This window comes from Electrona antarctica (genome assembly GCF_951216825.1).
Source record: "Electrona antarctica genome assembly, chromosome: 19".
NCBI classification, from domain to species: Eukaryota; Metazoa; Chordata; class Actinopteri; order Myctophiformes; family Myctophidae; genus Electrona; species Electrona antarctica.
The window spans coordinates 25,931,531-25,956,530 of record NC_136800.1 but is presented as its reverse complement, the minus strand read 5'-3'; the positions used below and the strand labels follow the sequence as shown (position 1 = coordinate 25,956,530).

Here is a 25,000-nt window from a genome sequence, read left to right as displayed (position 1 = left end):
ACAATTTATAAGCTCACAGCGTTGGTTTCATTTGGTTTCATTTTACACTCAAGAGTTAAAGATCTATTACGGTCCACCTGGTTACCATCTCTCCATCACTTGGGGACCCCCTGGAACCCCCTCAATGACAACTGGTGGTCCCCGAACCACTGGTTGAAAACCACTGCTATAGTGTGTATGCTCAAAATAGGAACGCACAACACAAAGATTAATTAAATTCCCATTGACAGTGAATGGAGAATTTATGTCATATGTGTCATATGTCATATGAGCAAATCAGCATGTTACGTCATGATGATGTATAACTTAGAGCGCCTCTCACTTCACACGGGTATGATTTTTGAGTGGTGCTAGCCACTCCTAGAGACAACAATGTGTGTCCATATGTATGTCCCTGTGTCGTCAGTCCGAGTACGAAACAAACAAAACGTTTGTTGACCACCAAGTGTCACTGTTGCACAGCACCACTCAGTTCAGACGGGTGCAGGGAAATTAGGTGACAACGTTTCGATGTCAATACATCTTCATCAGGTCGACCTGAAGAAGATGTAGTGACATCAAAACGTTGTAGAGGATGTTGCTTGTTGTGATGATTCGTTTCCTGTTGCGATGGGTTTCTCGCCGTGACGTGTTTCCTGTTTGTCAGTGGCGATGTCGTGATGTCATTTCCTGTCTCCTCAGTGGCGAGAGCGGCGCAGGGAAGACGGAGAGCACCAAGCTGATCCTGAAGTTCCTGTCGGCCATGAGTCAGCACAGCCTGGAGACATCGTCCCGAGACAGGACGTCCCATGTAGAGGAGGCTCTGCTGGAGAGCAGGTACACGCACGCACGCACGCACGCACACGCACGCACGCACGCACGCACGCACGCACGCACGCACGCACGCACGCACGCACGCACGTCTAGATCAGTGGTTCCCAAACGTGTTACCGTGTCAGATCCTGTGTCTATAGGTGAGACATGCCCTTTGATCCTGTGTCTATAGGTGAGACATGCCCTTTGATCCTGTGTCTATAGGTGAGACATGCCCTTTGACACAATCTAAATGTATCAATAAAAGAGTCCGTCCGCCTTGCACGGTGACATCAGTAGTCTGGCGTTGCCAGAGTGTTGCCTCACGCAATTTTCAAATGCTTCCGTCATACAGTCTGGAGCAACGGAAGCTCTATCATGAGTAAGTGATAAAGCGGAAGTGGAGCCTCCTCCCCACTTCCGTTTCGTCTTTCCAGTCGCGCAAGTTTCAATAGAAATTACCTAAGAATATATAGCTTAGCAGAAAATATCTTTTTAAAGATATTTTAGAATAGATTTTCGTGAACGGAAATGGATTTTGTGTAGTTCCAGACTCTATATACTGTAGCATTCTGAGATTGTGTGATTTACAATGTTGTCTTTCTGGGAATGTTCCATGAATGAAAAACAAAAACATAATGTATTCAATATTGATTGGTTCCATTCCATTGGTTAGCTGTTGAAGAGAAATGCAGCTATGACTATGCAGCATCATAATATTTGTACTGTAAAACAGTGATTCCCGCATTTTAACTCAAGACCCAAAAGAGAAAGTTTTTCACTAGTTTTAACTTTCATTCATGCATCAAATTTATTTATGAAATTCTATTTAAAAATGTTTTGAAACAAAAAACAACAAAAAAAGAATATAACATGAAAACAAAATTGTAGTAAACAAAGAATGGATATTTAGTTGCGACCCATAAAAAAATGGGTCCCGACCCGTTGTTTGGGAAACGCTGATGTAATGTAGGCTACTGTACAAATGATGTAATGTAGGCTACTGTACAAATGGACGACCATGCAGACATACCTTTGTTCTCATGTTTTGTGTTACAATAGACGCACAGATCAAAGTGTGTGCTGGTAATGTTTTCCAAGCACAGAAAAAACCTTACCAGCACTCACTTTTTTTTGTGGCTTTCGCCTTTATTTTATATTTTTTATGGAGGGAAAGACAGTAGGCTGACAGGAAATGGGGAGAGAGATGGGGGGATGACATGCAGTAAAGGCCGTCGGGATCGGGAGTCGAACCCGCGGCACACTGCCAGACTGGATTACCAGCCAAGGTGCCTGGACCACTGAGCCATGGCCCAGGCCTAAATCCTAAATGGATCACTTTGATCCATTTAGGATTTAAGCTTTAACCCCAGCAGCAGATCATACGACGGACGTTTCGGCCCACAGGCTTTGAAACATGCAGAAGTATTTTTGTCAAATAGGCTTTATTAGTGGCAGCGTGCCCCACACGCCCCAGAGCCGGAGGAGGCGTCTACCTTTTTTATATCTGTGCATATAGAGCCCATTGTAAATTGTGATGTGATCTCTCTACACAGCCCCATCATGGAGGCGTTCGGGAACGCTAAGACGGTGTACAACAACAACTCCAGTCGCTTCGGGAAGTTTGTCCAACTCCACTTCTGCCAGAAAGGAAACATCCAGGGAGGAAAGATCATAGACTGTATCCTTTAATGAACCCTCTTCAACTTCCTGTCTGGACAGGAAGCGGGACGTTGCTTGAAGAGCTGCCAGCGCCGCGCAGAGAGGAGCGGACAGTCAATTAGGAGCCTTTAAGAGTGTGTGTGTGTGTGTGTGTGTGTGTGTGTGTGTGTGTGTGTGTGTGTGTGTGTGTGTGTGTGTGTGTGTGTGTGTGTGTGCGTGTGCGTGTGCGTCCATGTGTATTTGATGACACAGGGTGAGACAGGTAGAATGAGTTGTATCCCTTAACTAAGATCTTCTCTCTGAACAAAGACCTCTTAGAGAAGGTGAGACATCTGTTTTTGCTGTGTGTGTGTGTGTGTGTGTGTGTGTGTGTGTGTGTGTGTGTGTGTGTGTGTGTGTGTGTGTGTGTGTGTGTGTGTGTGTGTGTGTGTGTGTGTGTGTGTGTGTGTGTGTGTGTGTGTGTGTGTGTGTGAGAAAGTGCATGTGCGTGCGTGCGTTTGTGTATCCGTATGTGTGCTGACCGTTCTGTCTCTCTGCCATCAGAACCGCGTAGTGAGACAGAACCCAGGAGAACGGAACTATCACATCTTCTATGCCCTGCTGGCTGGTACCAACACTGAACAGAGAGGTGAGCGTGAGACACCTGGCAGTCTTCTCTCCTACCCTGTCTCCCATCTCAGCTTTCCTACTGTCTGTCTCTCCCACACTGTCTTCCTCTAAGCTGTCCTACTGTCTGTCTCTCCCACGCTGTCTCCCTCTCAACTGTCCTACTGTCTGTCTCTCCCACGCTGTCTCCCTCTCAGCTGTCCTACTGTCTATCTCTCCCATGCTGTCTCCCTCTCAGCTGTCCTACTGTCTGTCTCTCCCACACTGTCTCCCTCTCAGCTTTCCTTCAGTCTGTCTCTCTTACACGTGGAGCAGAATTTCATGTCATGCAAGGTGCTATACAAATAAAGTGTATTATAATTGCACTCCTTCCCTCAGAGCACATAAGCTCCAGCATTATTTGACTCAATGTTTTTCATGTCGATTCATCGATATATAAGAAGGATAGAAAACAAAAGAAAAATATTAGTGGTTGAGACCCTGTTAGTGACGTCATGAGGTAACTAGTAACGTGGAAGTGTTTGTTTATCGGTGCTTTCAGAGGCCTTCGGTCTGTCCAAACCAGAGAACTATTACTACCTACGACAGTCGGGCTGCGTGTCCGACAACACCATCAACGACTCGGACACTTTTCACGACGTCCTGGTACGTATGAACAACAACCACGCTACTGGTCACAATACCTTGTTACTGGTCATGATGATAGACAACACTAAGGTTCGCAAAGTGGGGTCCGGGACCCCCAGGGGACCGTGAGGGGTTTCCAGGGGGTCCCCAGTTAAATGATGGATAGTTATTAGGATTAGGAAACATTTATGCTATTATTGTGCGACAATCTTGCGGAAGATTGGCACACAGAGCTGGCACACAGGACACGCCAGCTTCTCTGCGGTCCTTGGGTTAAATTGAAGTCAATTCAAAATGTCTGCATAATAATAATAATAATATCTCAAACTTATATAGCGCTTTTCTGAGTACCCAAAGGCGCTTTACATGGGAAAAATAAATAAACACTAAAGGCTAAAAACATTAAAAACAGTGAAAAGAGTTAGCTGGGGAAAGCAATGTTGAAGAGGTGTGTTTTGAGGGTGGTTTTGAAGGTTTGGAGGGTGGGGGCATCTCTGGGTGTTCAGGATGGTACTAAAAGTTTGGATTCTGTGTCGTGGCCTTCCCAGAATGCAATGCGGACCATGCAGTTCTCGGAGGAGAACATCCGGGACATCCTGCGCCTCCTGGCGGCCATTCTCCACGTGGGAAACATGGAGTTTATTACGGCGGGAGGAGCACAGGTTTCCTCCAAGTCAGGTCTGTCTGTCTGTCTGTCTGTCTGTCTGTCTGTCTGTCTGTCTGTCTGTCTGTCTGTCTGTCTGTCTGTACTCAAATTCAAAAGTAGCAGATTTACAAGCTCAAAACGTGTCACGTTGTTCTGCATTTCCAGCTTGTAAATCTGCTACTTTTGGATGCTTTTGTGTGAGGCTGTAGTGTGATCAAGTAGGGTGTTAATTTACGAACAAATGAAAGAAAACCGCCTGACAGATGCTGTCCCTCTCCAAGTACATGACCTTCAGGCAGTTCCACCTATCGGCCAGTAGGTGTCCTACCAGACAACAGGATTCATTATAATGTGTGTGTTGCGTCCACAGCGCTCAGCAGAACCTCAGAGCTGTTGGGTCTGAACCCAGATCAGCTGTCGGAGGTCCTAACGAACCGCTCCCTGATCCTGAGAGGAGAGGAGATCTGCACCCCGCTCACTGTGGAGCAGGTGGGTACCATGTCCCCTAACACCGCAGGGAATCAAACCCACAACCCCCTATCATACCCTAACTCAGTCGTTCTAAATCTTCTTCAAGCCAAGGACCCCCAAATGTAGACTATATGTTTAGTGCAAGGGACCCCCAGAAACTTTAAAATAAAGCATGGCACAAAGTGATGCGCTGTGAGCTTGTCTATATGCTATTTCAGTCAGGACAACTCAAGAATGGATGGAATATTATTGAATATAAAATGAGCAATATATTTATTATGGTTTGGCGATGAATTGGATCTGCTTTTTAGGTACTGAGATCAAGCGCATCAGTCCCAGCTATGGGGACTCCGAATCCCCTGTAACTAACAGCAGATCCAAAACAATAGGTGGTAGCTGGGGTGGAGGAGGGTGAGACAGGTGGTAGCTGGGGTGGAGGAGGGTGAGACAGGTGGTAGCTGGGGTGAAGGAGGGTGAGACAGGTGGTAGCTGGGGTGGAGGAGGGTGAGACAGGTGGTAGCTGGGGTGAAGGAGGGTGAACAGCAAAAGTTTAAGCAGACAGCAGTGCAGCAGTATCAGTGTGCAGCAGCAAGTACGCAAGCAGATTGAGCAAAGCAAACTTCCAGTTTAAATAGCCTGTATGAAACAGGAATGAGTGTGTGATTGGATGAAGTGAATCATGTGAATGAGAACGTGATGCTGAGGCAGCCCAATTAACGGCCGGCAGCAACGGCACTGAGTTTCCTGACTGAATTGTTTTAAATAGGCATGGTAACACATTTTGCTGGTTAGTATAACATGGTCCATAACACCAGGAATCAAACCCACAACCCTAACCCAGTGGTTCTCAAAGTGGGAACTTTGAGGGGGTTCCAGGGGGTCCCCAGCTGAAGCATATACTGTAGCAAATCCCAACCCTGTTGATTATTGTCTCCACCAGGCCGAAGGCATGGGGAGAGAGTATGTTTTGCACTCCGTCTGGTGGAGACCTGTGCCCCGAGGGGCACTTTTTCTAGTTAAATATTTATTGAGGGGCGCTAGCCCCTCCTATGCCCAACTTTGTGTCTGTGTGTACCTCATAGCAATGATTTGATTGGCTTAAGGCTTAAAAAGTGAGGATAAAAAGTGAGGACAGAAATGTAAGGACCCCAAATGTGATTGGCCAGAATGTGAAGATGTATGATGATAAGAGAGCCCCTCACTTCACACAATTTTGTTGTTGTTTTACCCTTCAATTCAATGATATCATTAAGTTGTAGTTCTAATAATGCACATTTCTGTGTGCGTGTGCGTGTGTGCGATGCGTGTGTGCGTGTGCGTGCAGGCGGTGGACTCGCGGGACTCCATGGCCATGTCGCTGTACTCCCAGTGCTTCACGTGGATCATCCGTAAACTCAACAACAGAATCCGAGGCAAAGAGGACTTCAAGTCCATCGGAATCCTCGACATCTTTGGATTTGAGAACTTTGACGTGAGCTTCATTATATAATACTTCAGATTTTAACAACATGATGGGGTGCGAACAGTCAGCGAAAATAGCAGACCCATGTTGGGACCTTTTAGATCTGCTATTCTCACTATATATATTTTTTACTAGTGCTTCTTCCCCCCCCCCCCCCCCCCCCCCCCTTTTTCTGTGCTGTGTTTGTTGATTTATAATTGTATCTGTCTTGTTTTTTGTATCTTTTTCATACTATTCAGATGTCCCTTCATAATTTGTTTATGTCATGCTCTTAATTTTGCTGTGTTTCACGTAAGACAATTTGCATTGTCGTTTTGCCTTACAGGTGAACCGTTTTGAGCAGTTCAACATCAACTACGCCAACGAAAAGCTGCAGGAATACTTCAACAAACACATCTTCTCCCTGGAACAGCTGGAGTATAACAAGTAGGTGGAGCCTATCCACCTTGGAGATCTTTCATTCAAGGTCTTCTCCATAATCATTCAGAATACTACAGGGTGGACGCTGGGGTGGTGCAGGGGTAACCTAGTGTCACCAGGCTTTCCACCGCGGAGGAAAGTCTGGTATTCGTTCTAAACTGGCCCGTGTGATCCGGTTTAGAAAAAAGGAAAAAAATAATCGTGTTCCGATGATTGGTTCCGGTTGGCGTCGCACAACGTTTTTGTTCCCCACATAATGTGAATCAATTAGTTTAGTCTCACTAGTCATGCTACAAGTTACAATAAGAGATTGGACATATTATACCAAAATGATTATTATTCCCAAAGAAACAAAACGAGTATACCAAACTAATCACATTTTAAACTAGGGGAACCATTTTGGAGGTGCACGGCACCAGAGGTTCCACTCGTTGGTTCAGGCCGCCTGATGACGTAAGGTTTTTTCCGCTCTGACCGGATGGTCCCAAACTAGTTTTTGATTGATTGATTGAAGAATTTATTAACAGTTTGCAGAATTACAGTACATTTCAAGCACAAACTCAATACAAAGGCTGTTAACTGTGAGTGGACGACCCAATTAAGCATTACACTTGTTTCCAATAGGGTCCACCATGTTCAAATCATCAAAACATTTAGAGACGTACAAATAGACACTTCTATAGACAGAACAGGAATTCATCATAAAGGAGGTAAAAAGGGAAAAGAAACATATACAGTGAGGGAAAAAAGGGGTGGGCGGTGGGGGGGAGACATTTATCGGGGATTTATAGGGGACATTTATCCATCACCACAGTCTAGGTGTTTAGGTTTTAGGCCGTGAGCCAGGACCCCAAATCTGGGGTCATCTGTACCGATGGGGTGAATAAGTCTCATAGTGATTTTTGGGAAGGTATACATCCCTAGTGCTAGGAAAAATGTGATAGCATTGCATCTGTGGTAGCTTTCTGTGTGTTATCACTCCATTTATAACCACATGCCAAAACTCAATTTTCAAAATCCGAATGGAGCATTCTACTTCAAACTGATGGTTCTCTCCTATTATTGATCATATATCTTTGAAGAATGGTTGGGATACAGCTCAGACTATATATTTCTCTGAAAAGTTGTTAAAATTAGCACATCTAGAAATGTTATCTATTACAGGAGAGACAACATATAGGGACTATATATTACATGAGACGTACTTCTGTTTTCATGAAAGATGCAGCACAAAGGTTCCCTCTGTAAATAACTGTAAATATTTAAAACCATCTTAGAACATAAATTCTGTTTTATGAAATTCAATAAACTAAATATAGTGTAAGTGTACAGTGTAAGTAATGCATAAGATAACTTTCCGTTCACCATTACATCACCTTTTAGTCCATTTGACACTTCTATCTGTTCAATACCAAACCTAATAATGCTGTTTCATATTACGTTTTTGTTGTTGATTTGTATTTGGGGACAATTTTAGCTTGGTTGCTCAAACTTTGGTAATTGGCATAATCAAAAAAGGCCTTTATATCAGGTCAATCTCACATGTTAAAGGTCTGGTCAATGAAACAGAAACAACTATTTCTATTTCTATAACAACTTATACTTATACATTTGTAATAATAGCATAAGAAAATATGATAATATTTATCTTTTGCAACTACATTCAATATCTGTAAGCTTCAACTCATAATCAGGAACATAAAATCAACCCACCACATCCCCCTAGCCCTCCTGATTGGCAGCAATATCTTACCCAAATCCTGATCTACCTCATCGTCTCTTTATTATCAACATCACTTCTCATTTGTAGCTTAGCAAAATGTGGAATGTGGTCTGCCACTTGTATATGAGTACAACTGTCGTGGTACAACAGCAGCAACAGATTGTTACATTGTGACACCCAACTCACCCAGCACATCAGGGTAGTCTGGGAAGTTCCCTGCCAGCAAAGTATTTTGTGCTCTGATCTTGCCTTTGCACATGGATATGAGGTTGCACAGGACTGTCCCATTGAAGGTCGTTAATGTCAAGGCAATTATGTTTATGCACTGTCAAATAGGTCTACATCTATTCTATGGTAACATATAGCTGTATAGTCATATTATCCTGCTCATTACTGTGCACAAATGTATACATCTTTGTGTTTGAGCACAAATGCATTTTGAGAACCCCCACATTTTCAGTAAAGCGTGCACGCTGTGCGGCCCCCCACACACCATCATTCTACAGTTCAATCTAGTTGAATACCCCTGCTGTAGGTTACAACAACAAACAGCTGCATATCAATGGTAAGGTGAATACTGTGCATGTCAACCAGTGACCATACTGTATCTCCTGCATGCTTGGACACACCTGCTTATGAGACAGACATTGACCTGACCTTTAGCACATAAGATTGACCTACTTATAAGAAATTGATTTTATGTGACAGTTATTCTGTTCATTTTGTAATTGTAATGTTTTTACATAATGCAGTACAATAGAACATCACTTTGGGTGTGGTATGGACACCATTTTGGATTTGGCAATACATAATTAACTAGTGATGGGAGATTAATCGGCAAACACATCGGTATCGGACGATTTGAGTTGTTTTTAGATTAATCGGCATCGGTTTGATTAATCAGACCGATTACGTTTTTCAATAAACTTTTCCCTACTCCTTTTTCGAACATAGTAACTGCGAGAGTGAGGTCTAGCCAACACCAACTCGGGATTCCTGGATCGCTGCCCTCCACAATGTCCTATCCAACATCAGGTTATTGAGCTCTGCAGTGTTGTTAGCCAAGCTGTCGCGCCGCAGCACGTCTACATAGGTGGTACGCTTCTTTCCCCCCCTTGGCTTTGCCCTGGGTTTGGCTCCCATAGTTTGCCTCAAGTTCTGGGTACCTGACGCAGTGCCCTGCCAGCCTCATCCTTCTCTCTCTGACTTTGTCCGTGACCCGTGGTAGGTCCCCATAGAAGAGGTCCACATTTCTGATGTGACACCTAGTGCCATTCGTAGCATTCTTGTGTAGACTCCATCCAGGGATTTTTCCTGTTGTACTGTGAGGGTCCATGTCTCGACAGTATCTATGAACAGCCGCCTCTTAAGGTCTTCTCCCATGTCTGATTTCCACACTCTCCTCATCCCGTGCAAGGCTTTCCAGGCAAGTGCTCTCCGAACCTTCAGATCCTTTTTAGTTGAGGCAGTCCAGGCCCCGAGGTACTTGAAGTCCTCGACTCGCTCGAGCACCGTCCCGTCTGCAGTGGCAATGGTTTTGTCCTCTGTGTTGACTGTCATTACCTTTGTTTTCTTGGTATTGAGCTTGAGGCCGAACTTGGACCTTGGCTCGAGTCTGGCTGTAGCTTGACTCTATCATCTGGACCAACTTTTCTGGAACTCCGTAGGCACGTAGAATACTCATGAGTTTCCCCCGGTGGATGGTGTCGAAAGCCTTTTGGAAGTCAATGAATGTGATCACCGCTGACAGGTTGCGCTCCCATACCCCTTCCAATATCCTCCTCAGTGCCAGTATCTGCCCGACTTTCGAACATAAACATAAGTTAAGGATTATGAAAGATCATTATTATTTTTGGACGTTTATTTCCTTTGTCTTTTCTCATTTATATTTTAACATGTTTGGAATAAATAAAAAAATGAAAATAATTAAATTAATGAATCGGTCTGTCTTTACAGATAAACAAGCCCAAAGTAACAGTTTGAACAGATCTACAAGCTCACAATATTATAAAGGTATTTAAGTTAGATGTGACTTGCCTAAGCCTGCAGTGCAGACACCCTGTTACATGTATTTTTCAGAATAGACAAAATTATAATCTTTCAATACAGAATGAGATCGACATTGGTAATATTGGTTATCGGCCATAACAGCAATTAATTATATCGGATATCGATATCGGCCAAACTGTCTCATCGGCACATCCCTATAATTAACTGATCACTTTCACTGATTCAGCCACATTCCTTTAGTCCTAAACCCCCAAATAATGATGTTATAGCCATTTTAAGCTCCTGGCAGCCATATTGGACGCCATCTTGAAAATGTATATTTTCCTATATTTTCAGTATATTCTTAAGCATGCCTAGAGGTACCAGAACCAATTGGAAAAACCTTTTCTATCATTTTTGGGGGGTGTATTACTATTTTTTTTTTCATATTGATCCATGCAATTTTCGCCTAGTGTTATAAAATAAAATGCATGATAGCACTCATAAAGCTACCACGGGTGCAATGCTATCACATATTTTCTAACTCTAGACATGTATACCTTCACAAAAATCACTATGAGCCTTATTCAGCCAGATGGTACAGACCAACCCCCCTGGCTCACGGACTATTTAGCGATGCGTCTCTGATACGATTGGTATGTTGGTGGGAGGGAATCTGGGCGGGCAGGGTGATATATTTCACTGCACGCACTCCTACAGGCTGGGGGTGGAACCTGTCAGTGGGGAATTTTGAACGGGAGGAGTAGGATGAAGGCGCTACGTCCTCCTGGTGGGGGCTCCTCACTGGCAGGTGATCCAGTAGGATAAATCAGTATGTCCTCATGGTGGGCGTTCCTCGTTGGCAGGTGAGGCAGTAGGATACCATAGCAGTGACAACACAGAAGTGAGGAAATGATTTGCATTGTGGATAATTGGGATAACATAAAATAACAAAGTACAGGACTTTACCTGAACTGAGTCGATGGTCAACATTATGGTGCCTTTCATTTTTGGTCAAAGTATCATTGCATTTTAGCTGCAAATGATCCCTGGAGAAAATATAGATACAAATGAAATCCCACCAATCAGAGGGCTTGTCAATAACTATGTGTTGGTGCTTTTCATTGGCTGTCTCATCCAGAGAGGGTCTGGTGTGGGTGGACATCGACTGGATGGACAATGGAGAATGTCTGGACATGATCGAGAAGGTAGGACGTCCCTCAAATACACGTCTATTAATCAATGTATTAATAGACGCATTAATATTAAATTATTACATGCATTAATAGACATGATGGAGAGGGTATGAAGTCCTCGTGTACGACGATCATGATCATGATGATGATGATGATGATGATGATGATGATGACGACTGTGTTTCCATAGAAACTGGGCCTCCTGGCATTGATGAACGAGGAGAGCCACTTCCCAAAAGCCACCGATGAGACGCTGCTGGAGAAACTGCACAGTCAGCACGCTGTACGTTCAATTCATGTTTAAAGAAAACGCCACAGTCATGATTTAAACTGCACAGTCAGACCTGCACTCTCTATGTTAAATTCAATTCATACAGCATCTACAAAAGTACAACCACAACAGGACATGCACTTATACATGGGTCACATGTACTGTACATTGGGTACCTGGGGCCCTTCCGCTGATCTTATCCAAGGAACAGGCCGTCATTTCCACATTAATCTGCTGGCCAGAGTGCCTCTGTTTTTCTGGAGCTTTTCCCAGAGAGGGGAGGGACCTTTTCAATGTGGGATATGACATTGATCCAATCAGCTCCAGTTCAAATCATTTCAGTCTTTGTATCATGCATCACTTCCAATTTCACTTATTCCCGTATCCGTATGACTGCTCTCTCCTGGTTGGGTGAAATTGGTATCCCGACCTGAACATGTATTTTATGTTTACTAAAGGGCTGGAGAGACATGAGACTCTTACTGAACAAAAACTATATAGCAATGATTACTATCACAATATAGAGCTATTTAACAACACATATGTTACATTACAGTACGGAGTACAGACTGCAGTAAATTAGGTAATGTCATACAATTCCGAAGCAGAATCATTATTTTTACAACATCTATACTGGCAGTCATGCAGCATATCAATGCATTTTAATGATGCATATTAATATATGTGAACCCTAACCAATGCGAGGTCAGGATTTAAACCCTTTCCTGTCAGAATCCTCTGGTCCAATGAAATCACAACTTCAAAACCCTATAGAAACCCAGATCCAACACACGTCATACATGTCATATTGCAGTCTATAAAAATACATTATTTCACAAGTTTTGACCATCTGTTTTATATTTTTATATTTATGAGAGAGAAAAAAACATCTGCTTTACTCTAGTTTCTGTTTCTTTTTTATTTTATTTTTTAGCATTTTGGCTAACAGTGCTGCATAATGACAGGACTTTTACTTACTGAGAGTATTTCTACATTTAAAAAGTACAGTATAAAGTAAAGTTACTTTTTCCACCACTGGCAACTATACCCCATCATAATTCCTCCCGCAACACTTCATGGTTGCTTTTACAGCCACATTAAATGCAATAATGTCAGGGATTATTATATGTGTAGTACTTTTATTATAGATTATATTTTTAGAATTACAGTGAATATTATTCAGATTGTATGACTGCAGGCATTCAGCACTAATAAAAGAGGTACACGTCCTAACTGTCTGTCTGTCTGTCTGTCTGTCTGTCTGTCTGTCTGTCTGTCTGTCTGTCTGTCTGTCTGTCTGTCTGTCTGTCTGTCTGTCTGTCTGTCTGTCTGTCTGTCTGTCTGTCTCTCTCTCTCTCTCTCCTCAGAAAAATCCATTCTATGTGAAGCCACGTGTCGCAGTTCATTTCTTCGGAGTCAGACATTATGCAGGAGAGGTAGGAAGTGTGTGTGTGTGTGTGTGTGTGTGTGTGTGTGTGTGTGTGTGTGTGTGTGTGTGTGTGTGTGTGTGTGTGTGTGTGTGTGTGTGTGTGTGTGTGTGTGTGTGTGTGTGTGTGTGTTAGACTAATATGACTGTGAGATATTAGTCTGGAACCTGCATTTTCAAGGAGCAAATTCAAAAACTGCCTCTAGCGATAAACCCGCCCCATAATGGTTCCTAATTGGTCCCTCACTACTTCGGGGGGAGTGAAAACCAATCACAACTGAGCGGTGCCAAACTAAATCTGCCAATGGCAAAAATATATATATTGCACTGGCATCATCTGTGCATGTGTGTGTGTGTGATTTGGGGACCCCCCCCCTGGGGGTTGGGGGTCGGGATTTCATAATGGGTTGTTACAATGGCTCTGTGTCTCCCCCCGGTGGACAGGTGGTGTATGACGTCAGAGGCATCCTGGAGAAGAACCGAGACACGTTCAGAGACGACATTCTCAACATGCTGAGAGAGAGCAGGTAACCATGGAAACATAAACACACAACATGCTGAGAGACAGCAGGTAACCATGGAAACAAACATACAACATTCTTCAATCAGGTTCATTCGCTGCATTTCTCTGATCCGCACCAAACTTGGCACAAACGCAGTCCAGGGGTCTGCCATGACAATACTCACAGCAAGGGGCCACGTTTGGGGCCGCCCCCATATACCAAACGTAGCACAAACGCTGTTTACAATTTAGGCATTTAGCCAGAGCGACTTAAAGTAAGAAAGATAAGCTCAAGGTAATTCATCAAATGCATGAAATGAAATGAAATGAAATGAAATGAAATGAAATCTATATTTACCCAGGGTATCTGGGCTAAGCTCAAGAACTTGTTTCCAGCCAGGCCCTGCTCATAGAACACATTTCATCGTAGTGGTTGATGCCTTGTTCAAGGGCATTTCAGCGGTGGTAATTTTAACGTGTCGGACGGCTGATTCGAACTGGGAACCTTCCGGTATCTAGACCGCGCCGCTATCCGTTCGGCCACCGCTGCCACGCATATGAATAGTAATCTAGGATGGTAGCTATTAACTAAGCTATTATCAGTAACATTGACACTATACAAAATGTTCAGGGCATTGGTCTGATCAGTACAATCTAGTGCTTGTGGTAACAAAGTTACAAAATTAGCCACGAATCTGCCGCTGCAATAAAATAAATTGCCCTCGGTGGATTAGTGATATACAGTAGTCTGGCCACGCGAGGCTAAAAACAAATGCCTTTACACGTGAATCCAGGTAGTTATTATTTTGTTACCAGGATGGATGTAAAAATGTTGGGTGCTGCTCATTCTATAAATATATTTGCTTTCCTCTCTCTTGATTTTAGACTTTGACTGTTTATTGCGTGTTCCAACTCTCTCTCTCTCTCTCTCTCTCTCTCTCTCTCTCTCTCTCAGGCTGGACTTTGTGTACGACCTGTTTGAACACGTGTCCAGTCGTAACAAACATGACACTCTTAAGTCCAGCTGCAAACACAGGCGACCCACCGTCAGCTCCCAGTTCAAGGTGAGACACACACACACACACACACACACACACACACACACACACACACACACACACACACACACACACACACACACACACACACAGTCACACACACACACACACACAGTCACACACACACACACACACACACACACACACACACACACACACACACACACACACACACACACATGATATATGTTTTAACAACTACTGCTGGGCAGTGCACTCGTGAAAGGACACGCTGTGATTGGCCAGTAGCCACTTTGAGTGGCCGTTGGGGTAAACCTGTGCCTATCGGGTCGCAACTCGAACGCCGCTGATTCGGCTCCGTCGCGGCCAAAAGCTATACTTTATCAGCAGTTGTTGTATAGAGCAGTGGTTTTCCACAGATTTTGACCCAGGGACCACCATCCTGACTAAGAGCAACCTGGGGACCACCACTATTGTGTGGGGTGGGTCCATCATAGACCCACCCCACACAAAGTCTTTGGGAGGTTCATGCAACATTCCATTGTTATTTTGATCAACGTTTGCCTGTTATCTCTCCTACCACTGAGTATAACAGGCAAACATTGATCAAAATATCAATTCTTCTACATTCTCTAATTTGTAATTTCTTGTAAATTAACTCATGCAGATGTTTAACAATAATATAACTCTCGAGAATGTAAAATGAAACCAATGATAACCAAATTGACCCTTATGGGTCCATTTGGTTATCATTTAGCTGGGGACCACCTGGAACCCTCTCAAGGATCACTGGTGGTACCCTGAAAACCACTGGTATAGAGGGATACGTCTGCTTTGCCCACAGACGGGGAGCGTGGTTATAAGCACAAGCGGTTTAGGATTTAGAATGTCGCAGGTCAGCTGTGTGAGATTCCTGCCCAAACACGACATTTAGAACCCATTAAAACGGGGAAAGCATCTGTGTCACTTTGGATTTTTACGTTGGCCATTCGAAAACAGCAGATGTACAATCTAGCAGCGCGTCACTTAACGCCGCACTGCAAGCTTCTACATCTGCTATTTTTAAAGATAATCTGCCTTTATTGGATAGTATTAGTGAAGAAGGGAGAGGTGGGTCAGAGACCCCCACAACGCGCTGCCACGCTATGTTTGTATTGTATTGTATGTATTATGGATGTTTTTTTTAATCGACAACAGACTGTGATGATACTTGTTTGTATGGATCCACTAAACAACGTTTTGCTGTGCATTCCACACAGTGATAATAAAGATCTTCTCTTAGGCCAGCGATCTGGGCTGTACAGCTGCTATTGTTGAGCTTTTTTTTTTTTTAATCTTGAAAGTATGATAACTACTGATTTTGGAAGGCATTTTGTAGAATCGTCCTCTGGTCTTATCATGGGTTAACATATCTATGACAGCACATCTCATAATACCAACGTGTGTGTGTGTGTGTGTGTGTGTGCGTGTGCGTGTGCGTGTGTGTGTGTGTGTGTGTTGTTTCCTGTCCAGAACTCATTGCATTCTCTGATGGCCACGTTGAGCACCTCCAACCCTTACTTTGTACGCTGTATCAAACCCAACACACACAAGGTAAGGTGTACACACACACACACACACACACACACACACACACACACACACACACACACACACACACACAGAGAGAGCCTGTTCACACCTGCTGTAATTGAAACAGGCAGATATAATCTCTGGGGGCCGTTTAGGGGCCCCTAAGCCACGTGTCATCCCCCCCATGTCCCCCGGGGGTCCACAACCCCTCCAACCCTCCACTACATTAAGTTTCATTGAAAAGCCATCATCTAGCCTTACTGCAGATGCTATGACCAGCTGCTGTGTGCATACGCGCGTGCTTGTGTGTGTAAATGGCAAATAGTGCATTTATATAGCGCTTTACATAGATTGTGCATTATTCACCCATTCACACACACATTCATACACCAGAGGAAACCATGCAAGGCACCAACCTGCTCATCAGGTTAGGAGCAATTAGGGTTTCTGTGTGTGTGTGTGTGTGTGTGTGTGTGTGTGTGTGTGTGTGTGTGTGTGTGTGTGTGTGTGTGTGCGTGTGCGTGTGCGTGTGTGTGTGTTAAAAAAATCACACCCGTGTGAACTGAGTGGTGCAAGGTCTTATATAGCCTGATCAGCTGTGGTCTGACGTAATGTCAGTGACCATAGTAACCATGCTCATTCTTTTGGGTCACATACACACACGGGTACTAACAAAGCCAGTTGTTGGAGTGGTTTGCACAACTCAAAAAGCATGGACATATCATCCATGCTCATCAAATGCAATCTCCCATCGTCACGGAAACCACATGGTGTTACATCCAATAATAATCACTGTTCTAAACAAGCAGTAAGGCAGACATGCAGGCAGGAGGCCGGCAGTTTTTAAGTGGTCATGGTTCAGAATGTTGCTTTTTTACCTAACCTAACCAGCTGTTAGCAGGTTAGCAGTGTGTCACTGTGGTTTGAAACGTTTGAGACTGCAAAAAATATATGGAGTCAGGGTTCCTACAGAGCCGTTTTGAAGCCATTTTATGTCAGTGAATTCAAATCCACCATCTTGGAACCGGAAAGCCGGAAAACAAATGCTATTGGCTGGAAGGGCAGCAAGGGCTCATTAGAGCCAGTAGCCAGTCAATTAAATTAATTAATTGGACCATCCTTTACCAAAATGCATGTCATGATAATTGAAAGAAGACTTTACAATTTACACTAGTGACTAGGGGTGTAACGATACATTTTAACAGCGATACGATCACGATACATGGTTGACAATACGATATTGGTTCATTATAGCAATATACGATGCGATACGATTCAATGATTTAACATCGATACAGTAACTATTTAGCAAATATATTAAACATGTGTGAAACGTGTGGATAGTGCAGGTTTTTTAAGGGAAAATCTATTATTATGGATAAAAATAAGTAAACACAGTGAGTGCAAAAATAAAAATATACAGTAAGTCACTGATGATGTCACTGGTAGGCAGGTTTCTGAACTGTCCACAACAGTGAGACACAAAGTGACTAGAAAGAAAAGGTGATGTCCTCAGCAAAAACAGCTAATTCAGCCTCAACATAAAATGTACCACTTCAACTTCAACCCCTGTGTACTATTTGAAAATAGCCGATCTACAAATGAGCAAACATACAAACTGTATGTATATTTGTGTATAAAACACATGTCATGCTATGTATTTGTGGTATAATACTAGTGTAGTATAGAACCAGTGTAACGTTCACTCCCAGTTTGTCTGAATGCACTGGAGTCAGCCAGCGTTTGAAAGTAAACAGTGCTCTCTCTCTCTCTCTCTCTCTCTCGCACGCACGCACGCACGCACGCACGCACGCACGCACGCACACACGCACGCACGCACGCACGCACGCACGCACGCACGCACGCACGCACTCACGCACGCACGCACGCACGCACGCACACACACACACACACACACACACACACACACACACACACACACACGTCTGTCAGGGCCTACAAGTGGCCCGCACAAATTAGCCTCAGCAGGGGATGAATCGCCATGGCAACGGACCTTCCCCCCCTCCCCACACACACACACATACACAAAGGGGGCGGGGAGATCGGCTTTGTTCAAGTCTGCCGGGTGTGTGTGTATGTGTGTGTGTGTGTGTGTGTGTGTGTGTGTGTGTGTGTGTGTGTGTGTGTGTGTGTGTGTGTGTGTGTGTGTGTGTGTGTGTGTGTGTGTGTGTGTGTGTGTGTGTGTGTGTGTGAGAGAGAGCGAGAGCGTGGGTGGGTGAGTGAGTGTTGTAGCCAGTGTATTGAGCAGAGACACACACGCAGAGAGAGAGTGAGAGAGAGAGACACAGATTTTTCTGCAGAAACTTTGCGGAATAATAACCTACGATAACATGCACGGTAAGAATTTAAATGTGAATGAGTCAATCGTTAATTCAGAAGCAGTGTGTTTAATGACTTGTAAGAGTAGCCAGTGTGTGTGCTTGTTGCACACCCGTGTGTGTGTGTGTATGCGAATATGTGCACACTGTTCTCGGCGTGGTGTGGATGCGTGGCTTTGTAGTGGCTGACATAAACAAACAAAACAAATGTGCACACACGCACGCACGCACGCACGCACACACGCACGCACGCACGCACGCACGCACGCACGCACACACGCACGCACGCACACACACACACACACACACACACGCAAAGCAAGCTGTTTGCAACATCTGCATCGTGGGGCTGATTCCTCCTTGCATGCCATGCTGTCAGTTTGATCGTTTGGTTATTGATTGATTGATTGATTGAATACTTTATTAGCAGTTTGCAAAAAGCAGCACAAGAAAGCACAGTTCAATACAAGGTTTTAAGATGATTTAAAACCCAAGAAAGCCTGTGGCTCTTTTCCATTAGGGTCCTTCGTACTTATTTCAGCGAAACATTTAATGACAGACAAATTATGATATCACTTTAAAGGCTATGCACAGACCAAACGTGTCTGTCGTATGACATTTGACTGTCTGTGTGTCTGTGTGTCTGTCTGTCTGTCTGTGTATCTGTCTGTCTTTCTGTCTTTCTGTCTTTCTGTCTGTCTGTCTGTCTGTCTGTCTGTCTGTGTATCTGTCTTTCTGTCTGTCTGTCTGTCTGTCTGTCTGTCTGTCTGTCTGTGTATCTGTCTTTCTGTCTGTCTGTCTGTCTGTCTGTCTGTCTGTCTGTCTGTCTGTCAGTGTATACTGTATAGGGTTAAAGTAGTTGAACTGATTGGTTTTGCCTCGTGTCATCTGTTGACAATTTGAATATTTCTTGAGTATTTCTACTTTTTCGATTCTACAATCTCACTGAATCTCAGGGGCAAATGTTATAGGTTTTACTCTGCCGCAATTATCTGAAAATAGCCGATCTACAAGCTCACAGCTTGCATTGGTTAAACTGTTTCACGTTTAAGTTTTATCACATAACTCGTTCTGCTGCATCACAGATTTTGAATGTTGTTGTTGTGTTTTATATCTTGCGCGCGCCACACCCCTTCTTCCTCTTGTCAGGGTCCTCGTTGTATTCAGAGTCAAAGGTCAAAGATCTCACCCCCAAGTCTGACTGTTCCCACCCAAAACCTCTGCAGTCACACCATATCCCCCACCTCCCCCCCCCATCTCACACACACAAACCCCCTCCACCAGCCCCCCCACCTCTCCCGGTGGGGGCTAGTATCGCCCCCTATTGTCCACTGAATGGCCTGAGCTGTAAGGGCCCAGGGGTTACCCCCCCCCCCCCCCCCCCACACACACACACACACACAGAGAGAGACGTAGGAGACAGGATCATATCTCATCTAAAGTAATTTAGCCTAAATAGCTTGTATATCTGCGATTTTCACAATACTGTGTAACCGAGTCAAACTAAATGTAATTCCTCGACTCTATACAATCAATATGTCTCTAAAAAGATAGAGATACCAGCACTCACAGAACTGTCCTTTAAAGGGGCATTCCACTCATTTTCAACATTTTACTATGTCATTAATATACATTAGAGCTGTTGTGTGGAAATAATAAAAAAGTTCCCCCATTCTGTGTTTCCTAGAACTAGAGTTCTGAAAAAAATCATTAACATGGTGAAATACATCTTGATGATGTCATCAAGATGTGTTTCACCATGTTAATGATTTTTTTCATAATTACAGTTCTAGGAAACACAGAATGGGGGGACTTTTTTATTATTTGCACACAACAGCTCTAAGGTATAATAATGACATAGTAAAATGTTGAAAATGGGTGGTTTTCCCCTTTAAGGCACTCTATTATTTATTAGGCTACATAATTGGCATGGTATGCTGCAGAGCAGACAGCACAACGTACATGTTTCTGCGTGTGGGCCTTTGTCAGCGTTGTGCCGACTCTATACAATTCCAGGTGTTTGTCAGGGTGGGGTTCTCAGTTCAAATATTAATATTTTGGGGGGTTCCCGACCCACAGGTTGAGAACCACTGGTATAGCCCATAGGTCTTTGTGCATATAGTCTGACATGCAGGTGACACCATTTAGCAGCAGATATCAGACATGCATTTTTATTTATTTTTTGCGGTGCCTAACCGCTCCAATGATGGCCATGTGTGTATGTCTGTATTTATGTATGTCTGTCTGTTTGGAGTACGAACAGCTGCCTGCACTGCTCAGTTCACACAGGTGTGATTTTTAAATGCGGATGGATGAATGGATGGATGGATGGATGGATGGATGGATGGATGGATGGATGGATGGATGGATGGATGGATGGATGGATGCATGGATGGATGGATGCATGGACAGACAGACAGAAAGGCAGAGAAATATATGGGGGGTGCAGTGTAGAAACAGAACTGGACAAAATGACAGGAACAAAGAATCAGAAATGGAGAGAGAGAGAGGGGGGGGGAGAGAGAGATGCACTGCTATCTGAAACCGTCCATCTCATTATGCAAACGACCGCCGTTAATGACCTCTTTACATTGCCAAAGCCAAAGTGTTTACATTGCAAAAGTGGAACAAAAAAAAAGTGGAACAAAAAAATCAAGGTGTAAACTGTAAACAGAGCTGTGTTACATTAACACTTTGAGTGATACTATCTTGTGAAACTATCAAAATCATTGTGTATTTTCTGTCAGAGATAGTTATACATCCATATAGGAGATGTTTTTGTCTTTATACTTTTGAAAGATGACAGCAGTATGTCAAAACATTTGCGACAAATGGCAGGAATTTATTCGAATGTAATTGAATTAAAGTGAGTTTCTCTGTGTATATGAACAGTATTTCTCTGTACTGAGGTCATTTGCTGTAAACAGTGTAGGGGTATACACACATGTATTTGTATTCCTTACTGTGGTTGTATTCCATTTGACGTCCTCACAGCAGCACACACATCCTGCTGCTGTGGTTGCACATTGTTGTACTTCACCCAACAGGCATGTCATGCATGTACAGTTGGGTGCCACCGATATTGTCCCTTATCATTTGACCCATTTAGGCCTGACCTCAAAATTTAAAAAAATCCTTCTAAATCCTCCAGTTTTCTGAAATAAACATTTTCACGATTTTTCAAAAATAGCAGACCTGCAAGCTCGTAGCGCGCCACTCGGTGGCGCGCTATGAGCTTGTAGATCTGCTATTTTTCAATAGCTAAATTATAACATAATGTTTAAAACACCAAAAGGGGTTCCCGCCCAAAATGGGTTAACTGTCCTTTTGCGCAGATCACGCAAACCTCAGCAAAAAGAAAAGGACAATATCGATGGCCTCCAACTGTAGTCATGTTTTCACACTCTGTACTCCGTGGGAAGTATGTGTCTCTGATGCCTTGTCTTGGTGTAGCTCAGTTTCTACCTTGTTTTGTGTGAAGTGGTGTGTTTGGCGTTTTCTGTTGGATGCGGAGAATGGATTTGCAGAATTCCGCATGCAGAGTCTCAATTTGGTGTTTATCCCATTTTTCAGGTTCTTGATTGGCAAGTCTCTCTCTCTCTCTCTCTCTCTCTCTCTCTCTCTCTCTCTCTCTCTCTCTCTCTCTCTCTCTCTCTCTCTCTCTCTGTCTCACTCTCACTCTCTCTCCATCCGATCTGTGTTCATTAAAGGTTTTCATTCAGTCAAGTCAAGTTTGTCTCTGCAGCTGTGTATGCCTCGTGTGTGTGTGTGTGTGTGTGTGTGTGTGTGTGTGTGTGTGTGTGTGTGTGTGTGTGTGTGTGTGTGTGTGTGTGTGTGTGTGTGTGTGTGTGTGTGTGTGTGTGTGTGTGTGTGTGTGTGTGTGTGTGTGTGTGCAAGACTGTGCGTGCGTGTCCCTGTGTGTGTGTGTGTGTGTGTGTGTGGGCAGTTTTGTGCATGCTTCTTATCCTATAACGATTCTTGTGAGGAGGACCGAATGTCTCCACAAGTATAGTAGATTGTGAGAAACAGACATTGTTAGGCCCATTTCCAGGTCAAAAATGTTTTAAAGAAAAGGTTAGGATTAAGAGACATTTAGTAGTTCGGTTTAGGGATTAGAGACAGAGTCATGTCTGATTTATAATGAATTGCTCTCTCGTGTTATGCACCGAAAAGTCACCGACGCGATGCGTTATATATGAGCTTGTAGATCTAAAAACACTAATGTCCTCACAAGTGCAGTAATACAAATGTCCGTGTACGAGCGTGCGTACGGGCTATCGGCATATGTCCATCGGGGGTCGATTCCGTGGGGAATAAACGGCAGCCTTTGGCGTGTATAAAAGCGGCCCTGTTTCCCGCCCGCCACCCCCCCCTCTTTCCGCCCACCAGGGTGACGGGGTCGCCCCCTGGGGGTCACCGGGGGTGACCGCGGCCGTACTGAATGACTCTCTGTCACTGTCACTACTGTATGGTCACCACTGTCACGCATACTGTAGTAGCGCCCGGTCTACTACAGATGGACAACACACTACTGGTCCGCTGACTGAAGGTTACGACTGGTATGCTGCGTGTGTGTGTGTGTGTGTGTGTGTGTGTGTGTGTGTGCACTGCTTACGTAAGTCTGTGTTCAAGTTTAAAGGGCCGGCAGCGTGTGTGCTGACGTACTTCCGTGTACCAGTTTAAAGGGACGGTGTGTCGTGTGGTCTGGCCACAGACGTCAGAGGGGGCGTGTCCGTGTGATCTCTGTCTCTCTCTCTCTCTCACACACACACACACACACACACACACACGTACCATGTTGAGCCCCGGTTCCATGACTGACGTTAGCTTGTACCATGCTTGTGCCACCAGATGCCAGAGCAGTTTGACCACGCCGTGGTTCTGAACCAGCTGAGGTACTCGGGCATGCTGGAGACGGTCAAGATCCGCAGGACGGGCTTCCCCGTCCGCAGGCCCTTCGAGGAGTTCTGCTGCAGGTGGGTCCACTTTGATGGAAGTGTGTTGTATTATGGTTTCAATGTGTGTTTGTTTTTTTGGGGTTTTTTTGTGGCTTTCGCCTTTATTTTATATATTTTATGGAGGGACAGACAGTAGGCTGACAGGAAATGGGGAGAGAGATGGGGGGGAAGACATGCAGTAAAGGCCGTCGGGGTCGGGAGTCGAACCCGCGGCACACTGCCAGACTGGATTACCAGCCAAGGTGCCTGGACCACTGAGCCATGGCCCAGGCCAATGTGTGGTTTTTAAACCCATTAAGACCTGAGAGGCCAATTCTAACAAATTCCTTCTAAATCACGTATAGTTCTCAAACCTTGTTGTGCCAAGGACCCCCAAAATGATATGTATTTGCCTAAAATTGTGCCTAAAATGCTTTCCCGTATTGAATTGATTAAACAGAAAATGTACACTAAACTGCACATTAATTGCTGCTCTGCAAATGCATGGTAAAGGCAAGTTAAGAGAAAGCAATGCAAAGCAGAATGCCCGCAATAACAGGCCCAATGTGCATGGCCCAACAATATCATGACAATGCGAAAAGTAAAGTTATGTTAGATATGAAATTATATGTCTAAAGGCCACACCAATGCAACTCCTTGCAACTGCAACTACTTGCAACTAAATGCAACTACTTGCAAGTTGCAACTATTTGCAACCATTATTCCCAAATGGCACCGGTCAGCAACTCAGTCAGTCAGGCAATTTCTTGCAACTGGTTGTATGTTGCGACTAGTTGCATTGGTGTGGACTGGCCTTTAGATTAAAGAGAATTTTAATGGGTCAAACTATATGTTCACGAGCATCTTTCATAATTCCTGATGGTCTCTGATAGTTCCGAAAAGCAGAGACCTGCTGTAAGGAAAGTAGTTCTAGGATACAGTGACTTATGAGGGTGAATAAACCGATAACCAATTGGCATGGCCAATTGCAACACTTTAAAACCCTTTTTTTGTCAGTTAATGTTTTTGCATAGTTACGCACATTGGTCTGTCGCAGTTGGTTTGGGGGCTCAAATAGAAAAAGGAAATGATGTTTTATGGTGATATGTGAGGTGCCTTGCTGTATGGTCACCAGGTGAGTCATGTGAACATGTTGTGACTCCGCCCCCTCCCTCAGGTACAAGGCGTTAATGAGGGGCGTGGCCATGCAGGAGGACCCCAGGGGGCGGTGCCTGCAGTTGCTCCACCTCTACGACGCCAGCTGTGTAGAATGGCAGCTGGGGAAGACCAAGGTGAGAGATACTTTATGTTTAATTCATATTCATATTGATTTATTATCA

At 44.1% G+C, this 25,000-nt stretch overlaps 1 protein-coding gene across 1 annotated transcript in view; it reads left to right on the top strand.

Moving 5' to 3' along the window:
* myo10 (myosin X) overlaps positions 1-25,000 on the top strand; it is a 151,717-nt gene that overhangs the window by 101,160 nt on the left and 25,557 nt on the right. The window contains exons 5-21 of the mRNA XM_079529117.1: positions 682-816; positions 2,349-2,473; positions 2,764-2,777; positions 2,998-3,082; positions 3,602-3,705; positions 4,236-4,365; positions 4,704-4,822; positions 6,129-6,275; positions 6,592-6,692; positions 11,540-11,606; positions 11,785-11,877; positions 13,233-13,301; positions 13,736-13,818; positions 14,749-14,857; positions 16,325-16,405; positions 23,575-23,699; positions 24,838-24,952. Of these exons, the coding sequence (XP_079385243.1) occupies positions 682-816; positions 2,349-2,473; positions 2,764-2,777; positions 2,998-3,082; positions 3,602-3,705; positions 4,236-4,365; positions 4,704-4,822; positions 6,129-6,275; positions 6,592-6,692; positions 11,540-11,606; positions 11,785-11,877; positions 13,233-13,301; positions 13,736-13,818; positions 14,749-14,857; positions 16,325-16,405; positions 23,575-23,699; positions 24,838-24,952 (1,702 nt within the window). The remainder of the gene's footprint in view (positions 1-681; positions 817-2,348; positions 2,474-2,763; positions 2,778-2,997; positions 3,083-3,601; positions 3,706-4,235; positions 4,366-4,703; positions 4,823-6,128; positions 6,276-6,591; positions 6,693-11,539; positions 11,607-11,784; positions 11,878-13,232; positions 13,302-13,735; positions 13,819-14,748; positions 14,858-16,324; positions 16,406-23,574; positions 23,700-24,837; positions 24,953-25,000) is intronic.